The sequence below is a fragment of the Haliotis rufescens genome, unplaced genomic scaffold (assembly GCF_023055435.1).
Source record: "Haliotis rufescens isolate VD_foot unplaced genomic scaffold, xgHalRufe1.0.p SCAF_6, whole genome shotgun sequence".
Classification (NCBI taxonomy): domain Eukaryota; kingdom Metazoa; phylum Mollusca; class Gastropoda; order Lepetellida; family Haliotidae; genus Haliotis; species Haliotis rufescens.
In genome coordinates, this window is record NW_025964334.1 from 30,571,807 (window position 1) to 30,591,451 (window position 19,645).

General features: G+C 37.5%; 1 protein-coding gene across 2 annotated transcripts in view; it reads left to right on the top strand.

The window, feature by feature from the left end:
* Positions 1 to 8,901, top strand: part of LOC124117766 (muscle LIM protein Mlp84B-like) — a 30,760-nt gene extending 21,859 nt beyond the window's left edge. For both annotated transcript variants that reach the window (XM_046479770.2, XM_046479771.2), the window contains exon 10: positions 467 to 8,901. In XM_046479770.2, the coding sequence (XP_046335726.2) occupies positions 467 to 531 (65 nt within the window). In that variant the 3' untranslated portion in view covers positions 532 to 8,901. The remainder of the gene's footprint in view (positions 1 to 466) is intronic.
* The last annotated feature ends 10,744 nt before the right edge of the window (positions 8,902 to 19,645 follow it).

Consider the following 19,645-nt stretch of genomic DNA (forward strand, 5'->3'; position numbering starts at 1 on the left):
GACCTCCATTTTCTTCAACATTTATTACCCCCATATTGTTCATCAATCAATATGATCCCATACTATTTATCCATCTATATGACCCCAAACTGTGTTTCCATGTGTATGACCCTGTATTGTTCATCAGTCTATATAACCCTCATGTTGTTTATCAATCTATATGAACCCCATACTGTTTATCAACTTTATCATCCCATATTGTTTATCCGTCCATATCTCCTCATTATCTATACACCCATATCACCCATATTGGTGATCCATCTATATACTTCCACAACCCACAACCCAATATCATGTATATTGTCATATTGTTATCAATATTTGTGACCTATCAAATCGATTTTCCATAATTCAGACGCACGCACGCACGCACGCACGCACGCACACACATGCCCACACACGCTGACACTCGCACCATCTCAACACCTTTAACACTCACCCCCTGTTTCTGTTTCCCTTTCTACAGCCTGCTATGGGAAGACCTATGGACCTAAAGGATTTGGATTCGGAGCTCTCAACGCTACTACCTAAACTGCTGTGTCTGAACTGCTTCAGCCAGTGTTGTGGAGCTTTGTATTATTCACGAACAACACCTGTATCTGATAACTGTAATGTTGAACACCTGTATCTGATTACTGTAATATACACAGACATTTTATGATATGTGGAGACATGTGCGTTCACTGTTAAGAATATTTACACTTCACAACTGGCACCAACTAAATGGAGTTTCTGTTTTGTTAAGTTTAACACAATGCATTAATCATCTGCTGAAAGTAAATTTGCCTAATATAATTCTTCATGTCCTTTTTCATAGGTCATGGTAGCCAAAATAATTTGTATGACCAGTGATTACTTAACTACTTGCAACTTTTCAAACTTGGTGATGGAGGGGGAGCCAAATTGTCTGTATGCACCCCAAGTCACTGGGCGGAGTTGTGTCCCTTAGGCGTGACAGGATCTTAAGATTGTGGGTTAGAATCCTTGAATCGCCCTACTTTTATGATGTTGGGTTCTCAGCACCACAGCCATGCTCATTGTTTGCACTAAAATATTGTATGTCTGTGACCTGAATCACACCAAGATATAACCGAACTACTGTTTGAAGCAGTGTTGAACACAACTCACTCACTCACTCAAAGTTGGTGAAGCCGTGCAGAGATCATGGAGACATATTCCTTTTTTAGGTCTCAGTCACTGAAAGAGAATTTGAACATACCAGTTCCTAATTTGCAAATTCTGTTAAATTTGGTTCTGAAATAAGATCATCAAAACTACTTTTGCTACACTGGCTTATCATCCAAACATATCATACATATGGAGAACAATCTGAAGACTTTGTTATGACCAAGGACTGTCTGTTGTTGAACAAATGTCATTATGGGCTGAAAAACGTGTCATATGCTTATAATTCACAAAATTATTATTTGTTTTTTGTTTTTTTTAATGCTGCACTCAGCAATATTCCAGTCACGAGACAGTGGCCTGTAAATAATCGTTATTGTGAGCAACTATCCACGCAGTTGCAATATGTTGCCACACAATCAACCATGTCACCGAGCCTGACCTCCCGATCCATTTTATCACCTCTCTTGACCAGCATAGGTTGCTTGGGACCAATTCTAACCCGGCATCCCCAATGGTGTCACAAGTTTGTGATGACCTTGAGTTAAAAAACTTAGTTATAGGTTCCGTAAGACACACATTGTACTTGCTAGCAATAACTAATTGCTTGTCAGTACTTATCAGTTGTTGATCATGTTATCAAGCCCAGTCGTCATCCAGTGAACCTAGCAAGGTAATGAATATCAGTGATGTCAATGTTTCTGATTGGGATTTTGAATTGTTATGACATGTGTTTACCTTTATTCACAGCCAAAAAGTGATCTTAAGACTTGCCTAGCACTAGTGCTATCACTCCGAGAATATATAACATGGCAATAAAGGTGGTCTCTAATAACATTTATTTATATGTACCCTTTGACAAACCGTGACTTATATCTCAGTTAATCAGTATCACAGGGCAACTGTAGCTAGTACAAATACTCATGTTATTGTATGGTTTGTAACACTTCATCTGTACAATAATGGCAGTGGTATAAATTATATGTACTTGTATGTTGTGTACTGCCATTCCATTTGTTTAAATAATGTTAGTGTTTTCCATATAGATGCATTCTAGCTGTCTTTAGGTCTTTCAGATTTATTTTTAATTTATATTTTGGGCACTGGAAATTGCTTGATTCCTTGTGTTGCTTACAAAAAACCAATTCTGTTCCCATTTTAAGTTATTTTGGAAGTAAAACAATAAAAGAAGGCAGAGTTTAATGGTGGTTAATTGTGGAGAAAATAGTCCTTGTAAGTTGAGAATTCCGTTATTTAGAAAATGCCTACATGATTGGCTAATTGTTCATTTTCCTAAAAATGTGCCATATTCAAAATTCAAAGCAAGGTCTTGGGTTTCAATTTAGCAGAATTAGCAAGATTCTACTTCTCTTACTACCCAACTTTGTTATTCAGGCAGAGTATGTCAACATCCATGTTTTAACGATGATGAAATATATATCAATTATCATGATGAATTAAACTATCAGTTAATGTCCTTCACCCTCCTCAGACATCACACTTTACTCAAGGTCAAGGTTATGTTATCCTTGCGACATAATATTACACATATTTTGATAGATATTCAGTATTTGTTTAATGGGTATATTGGTGTGTAGATTATATTTTAATCAAGCCAGTTATTCCAAGACAATTTACCCTGACATAATATTCAATATTATTTAGAATTAGATTAAGTGTTGGATGTTTTTTGTGTGAGATATTTCAGAGTAATTTCGTCCACCTGTATCTTGAGTGTTTGATGGTGCTTCAGTTCTTGTTGAATATATCCTGGTTGTTTTCTAGTCGCTTCTTGTTCATGCTTTTTTTTATGTGGGACCTGTTTTAATATGTGCTTGCGTATTTTGCCATTGCTTGATAAATCCAATTATCACATCTTTTACTGATACGACACCTATCTACGTAAATATCTGAGGATGCCTCCATGGAAGGTGTACACTGAGTGATGCATGGGTTCATGAGCCAACCAGATGTCAGAATTCTAAAACAATTCAGATTTATTTCTTTACCATCTCAATTCAGAAATTTTGATCTTAGCAAAGAAAATTGTCACAGAACACAAATATACCCTTAATACATGTCGTGCACTCTCTCTGGTGCTCAGAAATGACAAGATGTATAAAATATCTTCATCAATGAAATAACACAGCTTCAGATGTTTGCATTCAGAACTCACCAGTTTTTTTTGTTTTCAAGATACATAAATCACCTGTAGTTGTCTGAATACTTTGCTCACTCATACCGAGAATATAGAAGCCTTGATGCTGATTGGCAGATCAGAAAGTTCACCTGATACGACCTGCTATGGAGGTGTCCTTGATCTTCACACAGAGGTAACGTATCAGAGTAAAAGATCTTGTATATGATGATGATGATTATTATTATTATGATGATAATGATGAAGATGGTACCCTGTTATCGGGAGGTATCACAACATGTCTGCCTAAAGTATCGATACATATCGCACCTCCTCAGTCAAGATACGCTATGAATCCTGATGATATATTTGTGCCATTTTTCCATGTGGCTCTGCTAACGCCAAGTTATCAAACAGTTTGTGTTAAGGTATTATGCAGTCAAATATAGAGTTATGATTCTTGAAAGGTAAGGTAATGCTAGACTGGTATTTATTATTTGCAGCATGTTTGAAGAATTGAAGCATGAATTAATACAAAATTAAAACATGAATTTACACATGGATAGGTGTATCATGTATTGTATCTTCAGGGGAAAAGTCACTATGAATCACTACTTTTGTGTCACTACTGTCATCATGTATACATGGATATATGTATGATTTAGAACCCCAGTAAAACAACATTAAGGTTGTCCAAGATTGGGATTTTTTAAAGTTGTTATTTGCTTAGATTCAGATGACTTGGCATTGCAATAAATGCAATAATGTCAAAATGAGGATTAAACCTTTTCTCTTTATGCTGTTGATCTGGGATCTGATGTTTGCCTGTTGAGAACATTCTGATAATTCCATAATATGAGAACAAGCAGTGTTGAGTGAGCTCCTTACACATGATTTCTGGTTATTTTTTACATGGAAAGAAAGTTTTGTGCAAACAGCATATGATGATAAAGAAATGTAGTTGTGTCATATAGTCGAAATGTGTAATGTTTGTTTATTATATTCAGGGGTAAACCTGGGTTATTTGTTTTAGGGGTCCAGGTGACTCAAAGTCTCTAATTGCATTTTTTTAAATGATTACATATGGAAATTAATTTTAAGTGGTACCAAGTTATGAATAGCAGTATTCATTTTTACACATGCATGCAAATTTTCTTTATCTGTTTTTCAATATATGTGCGTATAGGATGAAAGATTTTGCGTCAAGTAAATCACTGTATTGTGGTTTTGTCATTTTGTTCATCTGTTAAAAAGATGAAGGAACTAAAAAAGTATTTGCAGAGAATTTTTCTCCATGATCTGATTCTGATCTACTTTGATGCAAAATTCTCAGTAAAACTGATTTTGTTGCACTTTTATAACATTCAGCTCTTGAAATACAGTTGGAAGGAATGAAAGGACCAATAATGGATGGAGATGAGTTTTGTCTGTGTTGGTAAAGCCAATTGATATTATGTAACTTGAATGGATGCTGTCATCTTGCCACAACATGAAAGCAACATTAATAGTTTCACCAGTCTAGTTTCAACCAGTCGGGACAGTAGACATGGTAAATGTGTTAAAAATATTTGTACAGTCAACATGTAAAGAGAAGACAAATAAGAATGATTTCATTTCACAAAGTCAAATGGTGATCATCTGCTTAAGGAAATATGATATTTACTTCCAATTGTTAAAATAGCAATAAAACATTGGAAGTGCTTTCACACAAATGAGAATTATTTAGTTTCAGACTGAAATCAAAAGTTGTGTTTATGAATAGTTTGAAAACTTAAGACCATTGATACTATTACCATTCACGTTTACTTGGCCATTCCATGCTGTTGAATAAAAAATCTTTGTTTACTTGTACATTTATGCACCACCTTCCCATTTTTCCATGTATTTTGTATGAGATGTTATGATCTCAGGTCCTTGATAGTCATTTAGAAGTTGGTGGACATAGAAACACAGGCTATACACTGTACTTCTCAAAAGAAGGACCACCTGATTCTCCATAAAATAATGATGGAACTGGAAGTTCTTCAACTTCGTTTGAGTAGTATATATGGATTTCAAATTCTCTATTCTGGTCTGTCTCCCTCTTATATCTAGAGGGCATTTCTTGATGTGTATTCTTCAGTTGACGAAGGGGCAAGAAGTAGCTGCTATATGTTGTTGAATACAGAATTTGAAAATTCAAATCTTGTGTTGCGGTAATTAACACTTTCCATAAACTCATGTGATTGAATTTAGCCTTTGACACAGATTATTGCTCGGAAAGTATTTGATTAGAATGAAGAATGCAGACTTTGAATTAGGTGTATGGACATTATGAAATTCAACCAATATTTAATTTAATTTTTGCAGTACTGTACAAATTTGTTCTTCTTTGATTGTTGAAGGTTCTTGGGATCATTTCTTTGATATGTTGTATGTTAAGATTACAACCATAAAAAAAAAGTCAACATGCCTTCTATTATGATATGGTTTGTCAGTTGTCTTGTAGGTTAAGAAAGAGGAATGTGATAGTGAGGAAAAAGTGACAATAATTGTCCAGTAACTAACAATGCAGGATAATAGTGTTGTAATTGTATCATGTTCCTGCTAATTGAATTTCATGGTATTTTTATTAAACATGAAAAACTGTAGTTCTAGCATGATATAAACCAAATAATGTTTCATAACTTTCATTTACATAATTAGAGCTTTGAGCTTATGATGTAGTTCAGTGTAGCAATACCCATAGTGATTTAATACCTATCTTTGTCAAGAGGTGTTAATTTGAACTTAAATAGTTTTAATGAGATTCAGCAATAGTTGGTTAGCCCTTGAAAAATCTTCATAAAATTTGATTCTTACATTGCCTTTATTTGTCACATTTGACAGCAATTATCAGAGGAATAGATAATACGCTCCTTTAGGTCTTAACACCGGGATATGACTGGAATACTGCATACTGTTGAAATTAGTGTTAAGCCAACTCACTCGCTCTTTTAGTCTCAGTTGATTGACAAGTCAGCATCCTGACACCACACAGGTGATTGATCTCCCATCTCGCTTTTCTATAACAACTGCTGACACCTCTTTTGTGTATAGGCATGAACCGGGGCCTTTAAGCTAGATTACTGGTATTAATTTCTACATTAGTCCATAATGGCTTGCTTGTGGTACCAAGCATCGGTGGGGCATTGTCTTTCACACTTTGCCTTCCACAGTCTTTCATGGAACTGTTGTCAGGGTTGTGATTGCTTCTATGTATTTTCATAGCCAAATACATAGATGCTTGTGTTTAAATACTCACAGAGGGCATCTCTTAACAAAGTTATGGATTATATTTTTTGTGGGTTTTTATTCAATCCATAAATGTGGTGCTTTGTTGAAAAGTAATCCCATCCTTTATTCTCATTTATGTCAGTAGACAATAATAGGGAAATTTTCAGATTAGGAAAAATGTTTAAGAATATGAAAAGACAGTTGATGCAAGTTTTTAGTTTGAATTATAATGATTGTGATTTGGAACTTTTAATAAAAGTCATTCTTTCATTTTTTTAGATATTAGGGTTTGTTTATAGGACTGCTACCATCAGAAACAAGTACAGGTTTTCAAAAACAAAATGACAACACCTTAAAGTCACCACCACAATAACTGGAGTTTTCTTGTGGTATGACACGAGCACTTGCCAAACTGCTGTGTGTTTAATGAATTAAGAATTAACTGTTAGGTTTTATATAAGAACTACAATGCATTGTATATAGTCTCTGGCGACTGTACAAGCTCTGTACAGAGAACAAAACCTTCTCTGACAGAAGTTAAGAAAATAAGTAACATCCTCCGCTATAAACGGATTCAGTTTGCTATGTTTGCACACTAATAGGACTCACTTGAGCTAGCCTGTGAGTAAAAATCTGTAAACAATAAAAATGGTAAAGAAGTGTTGCCTAATCCTAAAATGTATTTCTTACTTTTCAAATTTGACATATGTTGACAGATATGAAAGTATGCTTCTTTTCGTTTTTAGAATATTGGAACAGTAAAACAACAACTTCTTTCAGTGGCATTTAGTAGTTGGTGTATGAAGAAAGACAAGTTCTATGGATGAACAACTTCTTTATTACAATTAGTGACGTTTCGGTGTAGATCCTAACACCTTTATCAAAACAACAGTTATGCAAAGCAGCCACACTACCTCCATTCTGAATGTAAAACTTGTAAACCTAACTGATGTGTTTTGTTTTTGAAATGTCATTTGATTTTTGAAGAATTGGTTCAGATTATTTGACATTTCTGTGAAATCAATCATTTTTACAGATTGTGTATGATCATTCAGGTAGTTGCCATGGATACAAATGTTTTCATTAGTGATTAGATATGTTAGTCATTGTTGAATGAACCTCAGGTACACGTAGTGTACTGTTTATGTTACTCCAGGGACCAGAGAAATAGTTCCACACATCCGACTCGATATTATTAACATCTACCCTATCAGACCAAAGAAAGCAAACATACGAAATTGTGCATGTTATTTAAGTAACATTTCAATAATATCACAGGATTATCTTGACGTCATATGACTGATGTAATGAGGGTAAGTGTTAATTTATTTTTAACCCTTGGGACTATAAATTAATTCAACACAAAACCGGGAATGTGACATCCACTTTGACACATTCAGGTTAAAAAAGTGATAAATATAGTAAGAGTTTACTGGGACCAGACTGAGTTCACACAACCAGCTATTTAAAAGGTTCCAGACATCAGGATTCAACTGTAGAAGTAACAATATAATGACTGTTACTTATGTTAGATATGATAACTGCCTTATACAATACATATGGGTATGAGGAGCTATTCTGTCCTGCTTGTCCCAGCCAGTCCGAGGTGCTGCAATTCGCTGTGCAGAGCTGGAATACTGTTGTGGCAAAGTGGCATTAAACCAAACCCAACTCACTCACTCAGTGGGTACAGGACCTATTCTGTCCTGCATGGCCCACTTGACATTATCCGGGGATTGGATCTTAGCTTAAAGGATAAACCTTGTAAATAACATTGATAAAAGCAAATCTCTTTTGTTGCTTGATGCAATTTCAGCCTTTCACGAAACACTTTTCTTCCATGGCTAATATTAGAAAGTTCATTGTTAAGGTTTAAAACATTCCTTTGTTTCTTGAATGTTTAGTTTGAGCAGGATTGAAATGAAAGTTTCATAGACATGCATGCAGCCATGTCATTAAGGTGTATATAGTGGTGCTGCTGGAGGTTATGAAAATTGTGTTGGTAGAAGTATCGTACAACTTTGTGGATAACAACTTCTGGTTTATTGCATATAGTGATGTTTGATGTATCACAACATGTCATGCATATGTACCTCTCATCACTTGGTTGTCACTCCAGCTTGATAATGGTGTAAGGTTCTACATCGAAACCTCGCTATATGCAGTAATCCAGAAGTTATTATCCACAAAGTTGTATGTTTTCCTGATTACTAACTTCTAGAATGCCAATCAAACCGTTATCACTTCACGTTATCTTTTTAGTATAAACAGGAATATTGCTCTAGACTTGGCGGCATGAGACATGTTACAATATATATGCATGTGCATATGATTATGTTATCTTTAGTTTGTTAATGTTTCACCATTAAAGCTTACACGGACTTGTATTGTTGTTGTTTGTTTTTAACTCACCTGGCCTGAAAGTCCATGTGAGCCTGTCATCCACATCGTCCAAAATATTTTCACATTTGGTGAAATAGCTTGATGCATTCTGAAATTGTGTGTGGAAGTTTATTACATAATATGGTGGCCGAGAGGGGACATCGCTTTCTCGCTTTCTCGCGGTATAGCAATATTCCCTCTTGTGGGTTTTAATCACAAAAGAGAGCTGAGATTTTTCCAGTCGCATTTCAAATTATACATATGGACGGAATGTTGAAATTTTGTCACTATCTACTTATATCTAATTTAACAGTACAGACATATGTGCTTTTATAACAATCCACGTATTTCTGGGTAAAAAAAAAGAATTTGATTGTTTTATGGCCCTATTTAGCTATTGGATCCCCCGCCCCCAGGCCAAGTTATCAAAACAAATAGCAAATAACACCGCTCAATAGCGCTGAGTAGTACGTACTTCCTAAAAAGCAATAGTGTTTTCCTAAAAACAACGCTTATATCAATGTTTATTCTGTTTGCGGAGTAGATGTCATCAAAGTTTGAAGTCCTCACCCAAGCAATGGTAAAACTACCGGATGTCCATTATGTAATTTCTAGTTTTTGGATCACATATTGTTCTCAGTAACCGTAATGTGGAAATAGATAGTTGATTGGGTTTATATTCAAGTTGGTATTTCCGCTATTCAAAGTGTTTAGTGAGGCCGTCTTATCAACAGTCATTTCTGAGACATAAATGCAAAGTATAATTACCATATTCGACGTAATAAGCGCCCCGCTCTAATCAACGCCCACGGCGATATTTGCTAATATATTGGCTAGTGAACAATCCCAATTAGCACCCCTTCCGATTGATTAATGTACACAAGACTTATTTATTTGCGTATAATACGCACTCGTGCGTTATATGCACACCTAATTATGGGCAATTAAATTCGGGAAAAATATATCTGTCGTACATAAACATTTGAGGTTGCCAGCATAAACCACGAAATTTATCTTTCAACTCAACTTTCTTTTTTTTCACCAAAATAATATTCTAATTTTGAGAGCGCCCTTGGCGCATATTACGTCGAATACGGTTATTATGTCTACGCTAATTATTTTGCATTTATAATTAACTCTAACGTTAATTTCAAGACTTACAGTACATACTATTCTAAAGAAGTTAAAGAACACCCGATTCCTCCATATGACTGGTTAGTCATTAGAGGAAGCGATAGAGCGATATTTCCCATAATGCCGTACATTAAAACGGTTTTTGCTGATATGTGGTGATCCATTCCTGTAATTCTCACCGCTATTTTGCCTCTCAGATTAGATTTTTTAAACATCCTGTTGTAGATAAATATGTTACAAAATACACATTTCTCCATCAATCTTAAAACTGATAAAAAGGAGATCATATATTGACAAATAATTGTCAGTTTTATTAGCCAGTTTGTATTGTTTGCAACGTCCAAAGAATTATTTTTTTCGGTCATTAGATTTGGAATTGAAGCCGAATATGTGCTCAATTATGTTCATTAAGTTGCATGTACATTATGCAAACAAAAGTTGTACATGTACACAGTTATGTTTCCCTTACAAAATACAGATGAATTAGATATATGTCTCTACCTTAAGTCACATATACGACTTTCGAGAGCGTCATTAACCCGTAACCCCATTCCTTGGACAATAGAAATAAAATGCGTTGAAAATTATTTTTTTAAACAACTCGTTTTTTATAATGACTTTCGATCAAACTGTCTTCGGGAATTTAATTTAATGCTAAAGTGCTTGTAAAATAAAGTTTAACTTTCCCGCCAGGAGAGACTAGAAATCCAATTATAGTATAGGCTCAGGCAGGAATCTACATATTTATGTAGCAATTCTCTATCCATTTAAACTGTATGGTTAACAAATGTGCGTTTTGATGTGATTTATGTAGTTATCTACTACCTTTTTACACAGACAATGAGTCGGACACACACACACACACACACACACACACACACACACACACACACACACACATACATACATAATTTTGACAAAACTATACTTAAGATATACATAACATATTACAATGATAGCTGATTTAATATATGCTATAGATAATCACAGTAATGCATTTCATATTGTTATCAACCTTAACTATGTGGCCACACTAATAATTATGTCTCTCCATATGTGTAGTTTACACAACTACACATATCAACTGTGGTAACGCCACAGCGATAGGAGCATAGGGGTAGCCTAGTGGTTAAAGCGTTCGATCGTCAAGCCGAAGACCCAGTTCGATTCCCTACATGGGTACAATGTGTGAAGCCCATTTCTGGTGTTCCCCGTGATATTACTGGAGTATTGTTAAAAGCGACGTGAAACCATTCTCACTCACTCACTCACAGCGGTGTTTATCAAATTACTATATGCAAGTAAAGAACATTTACGGACAACCTTATGACACACTGTAACATCATATACTACCGAAAACAAGTTATAGAACACCAACAATTATAAGATTGTATTTTTGCCAAACAATCAGCCATGACTTATTAACCATAGTCTTCTTAACTTCTTTTGAAAAGTATATATTTAGATTTTAACCTGATTTATTTAGAGCGTATTGCCATGATCTGCCACGCGCTTTCGGCGTGATGGTCACATACAACTGAATAGGGCCATAAATAAATCAATTACATTTTACGCAAAAATCTGTGGATTGTTTAAAAATCACTTACGTCTCTACAGTTAAATTATGTTTTAAGTAAATAGTGAGAAAAGTTCAACATTACCTCCCAATTGCAGCAGATATCACATGCGGCCCCTATAGTGGTCAAGAGGGGATACTGCTTAACCGCGAGAAAGCGAGAAAGCGATAGAGCGAGAAAGCGATGTCCCCTCTCGGCCACCATACTATAAGGGGTTCAAGTTCATTCAAGGCATCAAATTTCAATATGGCTGCCAGGTAGCCATTTTTGATTATGACAAGAATAACTAAAAAATGATCTTCTCAATAATTTAAAGGGCTAGATGCCTGAAACTTGGGTGAGATGGTCACCTTTTGTAGTACCAAGTTTGTTGAAGACATCTGTGATCGGAAATAAGATGTGAATGCCAGTAGCCAGGGCATTGGCCACTGACCTTCCGCTCTTCTGGCAGATGCTCTATCCGCCACATAATGGAGGCGGTCTCACACATCATTACATGGCACTACCAAAATTATGGCCTGAAGAAATAGAAGTGAACAAGCATTCAAACCAGCATATCCGATTCTGTAAACCCTTTTATGATATCAGTATCTATTTAGTTATATCACTAATGTTTTATTGATATAATTAATTCTGAAATGCTGTTCAAAGCAGCATTAAACCCAACTCACTTTGCAGAATACACTGTACAATACTGTGCAATATTTATTAGAAACCCGGTCTGGATATGGACGTTGTGTACCAAAGATGTTGACGCTTCTTAGGAAAAACCCTACCTAATCCACGGAATTGCTTTCTCTATATCTCCAGACCTCGCATTGCGGTAAACTGACACTAACCATTGGATCCATTCGATCTCAAAGTATCCTCCTTTGGTTTTCTTTAACATATTAGCGACCGATCAGACGTCAAGATAAAAAAATGGTTATGGGAGCTCTTACCACTATCAGTTTTAATGGACATGATCACACTTTCCACCAAAAAGATTTTTTAGGGTTTTCTTTACCATCTTGATCTTCATTGAATATTATATGTTGTATATATATATATATATATATATATATATATATATATATATATATACACACTCTTGTACAACCGTTGGTGGTTTTTCAGAGAAATAAAACTGATCTTGAACTTCATTTCTGACAGGGGGTGTGGCCATATATCTTCTAGCTGCTATTTCTTGCGTTTCAAGACCCTGTGGCATAAATAAGAATGTCTGAAACCCGTACCCAACAACACCCAATGGTCTTCCCTTCAAGCACAGACAAGTGCATCTTCTCGAGGCAAGAGAGTTCACCGACTTTAAAAGTCGAGTTTCCACCCTTGCCGAACTTGGCTGGAATTACTGGGCTCGATCGTAGCGCCACAAGTGGCTATTACCAGCTATGTCCCTTCTAAGCCTCTCCTATGGACCAATCAGATTCCACCTCTCGTATCATTTGCGTTTGCTTCACACAAAATGGTGGCGCCCAGTCAGGACGATCTGATAGATAATCAAGATCTATATTGTGATAAAACGGGTCTTACATCGCGAGGTGCATCAGATCACGTGAGCATCTTGATTAAAAACATGAAAAGATTTTGAAAATATCTGTTGACAGCGAGTTGGCGGTGCACATGTTTTGCAAATCCTGCAATCGACCGAAATCTGCACGACAGATTACGAACCAGATTTCGATTTCGTTGCGTGATTTTGATTGGACTATGCATAGACTCGCTAGGCCAGCCAAAATGTAACTTTGTAATACCAGCCTTGTTCGACAACGGTGGAAACTGGACTTTTATTGTCAGTTAACTCCCTTGCCTTGGGGAGATGAGACAAGTGTGGGTCGGAAACAAGTGCGGACTACAAGAATAGGCACGCATGTGAGTCTGTTGTGTTCTACTAACGCCAAGCAGCACGCCCTTGGACGCGCCAGACACGCACCTGTGATCGTGGGTTCAACACGTGCCCGTGGGTTTCACCTTTTGTAAAACGTCTAATACCTTCGGGCTTTCTTCCCACATCAAGCTGACAAGTCTTGATACAAATGAAATATGTTCAAACATGACTCGCTCTCCTTTTATTTATAAAAACAAATTGTGATACCATTTTCGAATTATATTTCAGGCACAAGACACAGCTTTGAAAACTCGGAACATCTGTTCCTTACATGGTTTTCGAGGCATTTCCTTCATTCAAAACATATGACAAAATGTTGGCGTGTGATCGAGGTCCTTGCTGGTGTGCTACTCTCGGAACATCGTGGATGTGTTCAGCATTACGATCTGTGAATCGCAACTGCACCCCTTGCCGCGCTTCCATATTGAAAATAGAACACGCCTCATTGTGATCACATAATGGAAGGTATTGACTAGTTATTGTTCCGGGAATTGTCGACAGATTGGAGGAAAACACATGCATTACCATGGCCAACAGTGAGTTAGACTGTTTTGATAGGAAAATGACAGCCTTAAAACTTTTAATGTCACAGGCGGGTCCAGAGGGGAGGCGCCGCTGGTGCGCACACCCCCACCTGACTTAACATATGAACTGAGGAAGACACTAGGGGCTAGATAAATGTACTCCATATCGTAAGCTTGATTTAGGGGTATGTCAGCTTATGTAAAACATTTGTAACTCATTGTCACCAGCCGCTTGCAAATTAGGTCAAGATTTACGATACATACGTGCTGCCCTGGAATATGTTCACGAAAGACACTTGAAAATACTAGTACACGTTTATTATATCTCCTTTCTATTACAGTATCACAGCTACTTTGTTTACAGGATTGTTTTCCAGGAATGGTACGATTAATAGTCCACGTTCATGTTACTATAACGTATTTTGCCGGTGCACCGTTGCGCATCGGTGAAAGTAGTCCCGGTCACGTGCCTGTCTGCGATCTTCCAAACCTCTCCAGCGTTCATTCAGATCGGTAACTTTTTGTCTCAAACAACGTCTGAAAAAAATATGAAATGTGGTTTGCTTTAAACATCACAAATAAATGAAAAAGGCCCATCCCAAGGCATTACACAATAAGTTCATTATTAAAAACACTGAAATCATGCATTCACTCTCGCAAGAGGAGATCGACTTAATTGGGTCTGGTTGACATGATCTGGCATTTAGTCACTGCTCTATTATTTACAGACGCCGTGATATAGCTGGGATATTGCTCATCACGGCTTAAAACAACATTCAGTCACTATTAAAACCAAGAGATATGTACCTCCTTTCTAAGGCATTCTGTGCACGTCTCTGAAGCTCCTCCTGACGTCTCCTGTATTCCTCGTCCCAGAGTCTCTGTGTCTCCGACTCAGCGGGGGTCAGCAGGCAAGCCTCCCCGTCCATACTGACCCCAAGAGACCTGTGTAATAGAGTAAACTTGAATTCTCGGGGTGCGTGGGGTGGGGAGTTATGTGAGGGGGGTTGGGAGCGACTACGGGGTACGTTGTTACGGGGGGATGGGAAATGGGGAACGGGTGCGAGGGTTTTGGAACAGGTGCGGGTTGCGTTGTGAGCGGGTATGAGAGGTGTACGTAGCGTGGGGAACGGGTGTGTGTGTGTGTGTGTGTGTGTGGGGGGGGGGGGGGGGGGGGGGGGGGGGGTACGTGGGATGGGGAACGGGTGCGGGGAAAGGAGTGGGGTACGTTGTGAGAGGGGAACGGGGGTTGGGTACTTTGTGAGCGGGGTACGAGTTATGGGGAACGGGGTGGGGTACGTTGTGAGAGGGGTACGAGATAATGGTGAACCGGTGGGGGGTACATGAAATGGAGAACGGTGATGGGGAATCGGTTCGGGGTACTGGGATTGGAAGTAATACACCTATATGCAACTATGAATAAACCAGAAGGCAACGTGTCTTATAATTATATCATTCATCAGTCTACATGATTTGGTAACGTCCAATAGTTTGGAATCGGATGTGAGCATGCATAAACAACCCAACGATCTGTAGAGTTAACAGTGCTGTACATATGCAAGGTGGTGGTGGTGGTGGTAGAGGGTGTGACAATCGAAAAGAAAAAGGTCTCCTACCCCGAGCAAACTTGGGGCTTATTAGCAGCAGATGCCCGATGTGTTATATTCACGGAAACAGATGTCGACATTTCACCTTTTCAACTACACCATAACAACCACCACATCTTTACTCAAAACAGTAACAACATCAATGCAGGTCGAAACAGAAAGCAAAAATTTGATTTTATGTGACTTTCTTTCCACAATAGACTAAGCTTATGTCTCCACTTGAGATCAGGTAGTCTGTCTCACAGTACCCGAACCACATCAATTCTCCTCCGCTCCGCCCTGCCCTTACTCGTGTAATGCTAAAGTCTCAGTGAAGCAAGTCTACATTTTCCACAGGTTCAGATTCTCAATCTCCCACCTCACTGGGGCTCCTTTCCAATTTAAGTGGAGATGTTTTGTTTGTTTGTTGTTTAACGCCGCACTCAGCAATATTACAGCTATATGACGGCGGTATATTATTGTTAATAATAGAGGCTGGACTAGACAATCCAGTGATTGACACCTTGTGCATCGATCTACGATTGTCTAGTCCAGACTCTATTATTAACAATAATATACCGCCGTCATATAGCTGTAATATTGCTGAGTGCGGCGTTAAACAACAAACAAACAAATACAATATTAAACCACTGAGGACATAGAATCTGTAATTTCTCGCAGGTTTGGGTTATTCGGTAAATTGTTGACCATCTCTTCCCACGAAAACGAGATCCAAATGTATGTCCATTACTCACCACAAGTGTTCAGCCCGGGGCGGAGAGAGTTGCCCGGGTCAGCCTCTCCGTGGGGACTAAATGAAGTTTGCTACGAACATGTTGTCATTGTGCAAGCTGAATTGTCGGCAGTCTTGCTATATACACTACATACCAGAACAATCACAGAACACAGGCCTGCGTGTACACGAGTTCAGCGGGGCCGTACCTTGATTCCATTGTCTGGGAGCGCTGTGGCGGAAATAGGGTGGGTCTGGAGCAGAAACGTGATTATTTCTGACAAGGCTAAACTCGTGTAGGTGCCTTCGGTGTTTACATGTGTTTTGTTGGGAAATATTCTAGAGCTTTGTTCGATGTGTTTAGTACCTGTTTATGGCGTTATTTATTAGTATACATGTATGCATTTCTTTTATATGAAATCTGTAATAACATATCGTCGTCAGGGTGTAAGTGTGTTGTATGTAAATGATGCATGCATTCATCATGGCATGTCTATTTATCGAAGTGTTTGTGCGATGTAAGGCTGCATTAACAAAAATGGATGGTATACTCATACCTCGGCCTTGGGTATATTAATATAATGGTATATTCTGTGTAAGTGTATTGTCCTCAGATTCACATTGAATGTTCAACTTATATTGGATAATCAGCATTATCAAGGCTAAGTGCGACTTGTTGCATGTCTTTCACACACTGTACTTTCTGGTAATGTTTTTTAAACAAAACGTTTAGGATATTTAATAATTTATTTGTTATTATAGATAATAAACACAGTTTACTGTTTTCTTCATACGCACTTTAACCGAAAATCCAATACAGTCATAGAATGTGACACCATTATATTTGTTGCTTTTGTATGTGGCCTGCATATTTCTATTTTTAATCAGAATATAGACTACGTACTTGCGTGTGGTGCACTGAAGCAAGACTACGTACTTGCGTGTGGTGCACTGAAGCAGTAACAGTCGTATAGACTCGGGTTCTTTATGCGACCTATATATTTCATTACTAAGAGACCCGTGAAGATTCCGGGGTAGAATAGGTCTTCAGCAACCCATGCTTGCCGTAAAAGGTGACTATGCTTGCCGTAAAAGGCGACTAACGGGATCGGGTGGTCAGGCTCACTGACTTGGTTGATGCATGTCATCGATCCCAATTGCGTCGATCGATGTTCATGATATTGATCACTGGATTATCTGGTCCAGACTCGATTATTTACAGGCCGCCGTCATATAGCTGGAATAATGCTGAGTGCGGCGTTAAAACAACCAACCAACCAAACCAATCATTACTAAGGTGTCATTTGTTTAAGTTCTTTGTTTACGAATCAGACGACCTAGAAAAGTGTCACAGCTACAATGACCCGTAATTGTTGGCTCAAGTACTATTCATAACGTCACCGATACTCTTAACAGTGCTTGGCTTTGTTCCCATGCATTGAAACAACATACATTTTTAAAAAACATTTTTAAACATTTACATTTTTCCAAAATTGTATAAAGGAAATAGATAACTGGAATTTTTGTTTTCTTGTCTCACCATCCCTATATTCTTAAAAAGTAGACATTAAAGGAAACAATTCGACCAACGACGAAAGATTTCGAGAAAATACCCGTACAAACCGGCCCAAGTAAGAACAGATATGGAGATTACACAAGAACGGGGTTATTACAAGACATTTTGAAGCTATTGTTATGCTCGTTATAATTAAACGTAAGATTGATATGAGATGCATATTTGTTTCAAGGATAAATATGTTGTGAGTATAATGTTTTGAAATGATTAATGCGTTTGCGGTCATTGATCGCATGGACAATTTTATGACTGGTTTCAGAAGGATTGTACGACGCTTCATCCACAAGATGCGAAAGTGTGCCATATGTAGTTAGTGCATCTCATACAGTCCATGTGCACGGCAGTGTGTGATACATGTAGATACATTGTAGATGTATTCTCATTTCATTTCGCTCATGTGTTAAGTATAGCTTTAGAATTGTTTTGTCTTTTTGATTATGCTGACCTCAATTTGAACTAGGATATAATTATAATAGATCTATATGCATTTTGAAGTCATAAAAGTTTTATAAAACATGTCTACGCTATTGTTTTGATATACAATTAAATTAATAAAAATGATGATAATTATAAATAAAACTAAAATAAATTTGGGGAAAATGAGAAAAAAATTCGACCCCGACGAGATTCGAACTCGCAATCTTCTGATCCGAAGTCAGACGCCTTATCCGTTAGGCCACGAGGCCGCCGTTAGGATTGGGTGAATTTTACATATATAATCATTACATAACGTTTACACGAAATCATGATTTAATCAATCTTTCAAGGATGTTATGACGTTTTTGTTAATGGTATTGTTATCGTTCAGTATACCAAAGCACAATTGTAAACAACAAACGGCGATTTCCCCACGACTTTCCTTGAAAATCTTATTTTGGCCAGCTGTTGCAACATGAATATGCAGATTACCGGGCACAGATGCCTAACAGCTATTGATTCACGCGTCACTGATTTATGTATCTGACATACTGACTACATATATATATAAACACAAAAGAAAAGCTATTGCAACTTTAAGCTGGGCCCCGTCTCTAATATCACAAGATAGGCGCAAGTGGACGTCGCGCAAAGGGAGCCGGGAACCAGCTTATTATTTTACCTCAAGCTCCATCCCAGCGCGTGACACCTTCGTTACAGTCTCGGTAGTATAGAGAGCTCGGCGAACGGGCTATCGCTGTGAAGAGCTTGATTCGTCCTTTGCAAGTTTCTGTTAACTGGGCTACTGTTTACTGGCTGCGCATTCCAACAACGACACCAGATAGGCTCGGACTTGAGTATTATTGCCTTGAAGGGCATTTGTCAGGTTTCTTTTAAACAATGTGCGCTGTGTCGTCAGTATTTATGGTTCATTTGACTGTTTAGATATAGCTCAAAAATGGAAAATAAACAAAGGAACGGATACCACCAAGACACCTCTATATGAATGCATAAAGTATATTTAGAAAATAACAGGCATTTTGTGGTATACTTACATAATTATATATGTACGTGTCAAACGAGTCTTGAATAAACGAAGGTCCAGTTGACTGTTATTTCTCGAATCTCAATGTAAATTGACAGATAATGCATGTAAATCAATATCCCTAGATAGATCAAATGTTTGTATCAACAGGCTGCGTTAGGCCATCTTCGGAATGTAATCGATAACTGAACAGATTAGGTAATAGTAATACAGTATCGTGCATTGTGTAGCTGAAATATATTTGAGTGTTAATTATGACCAACATG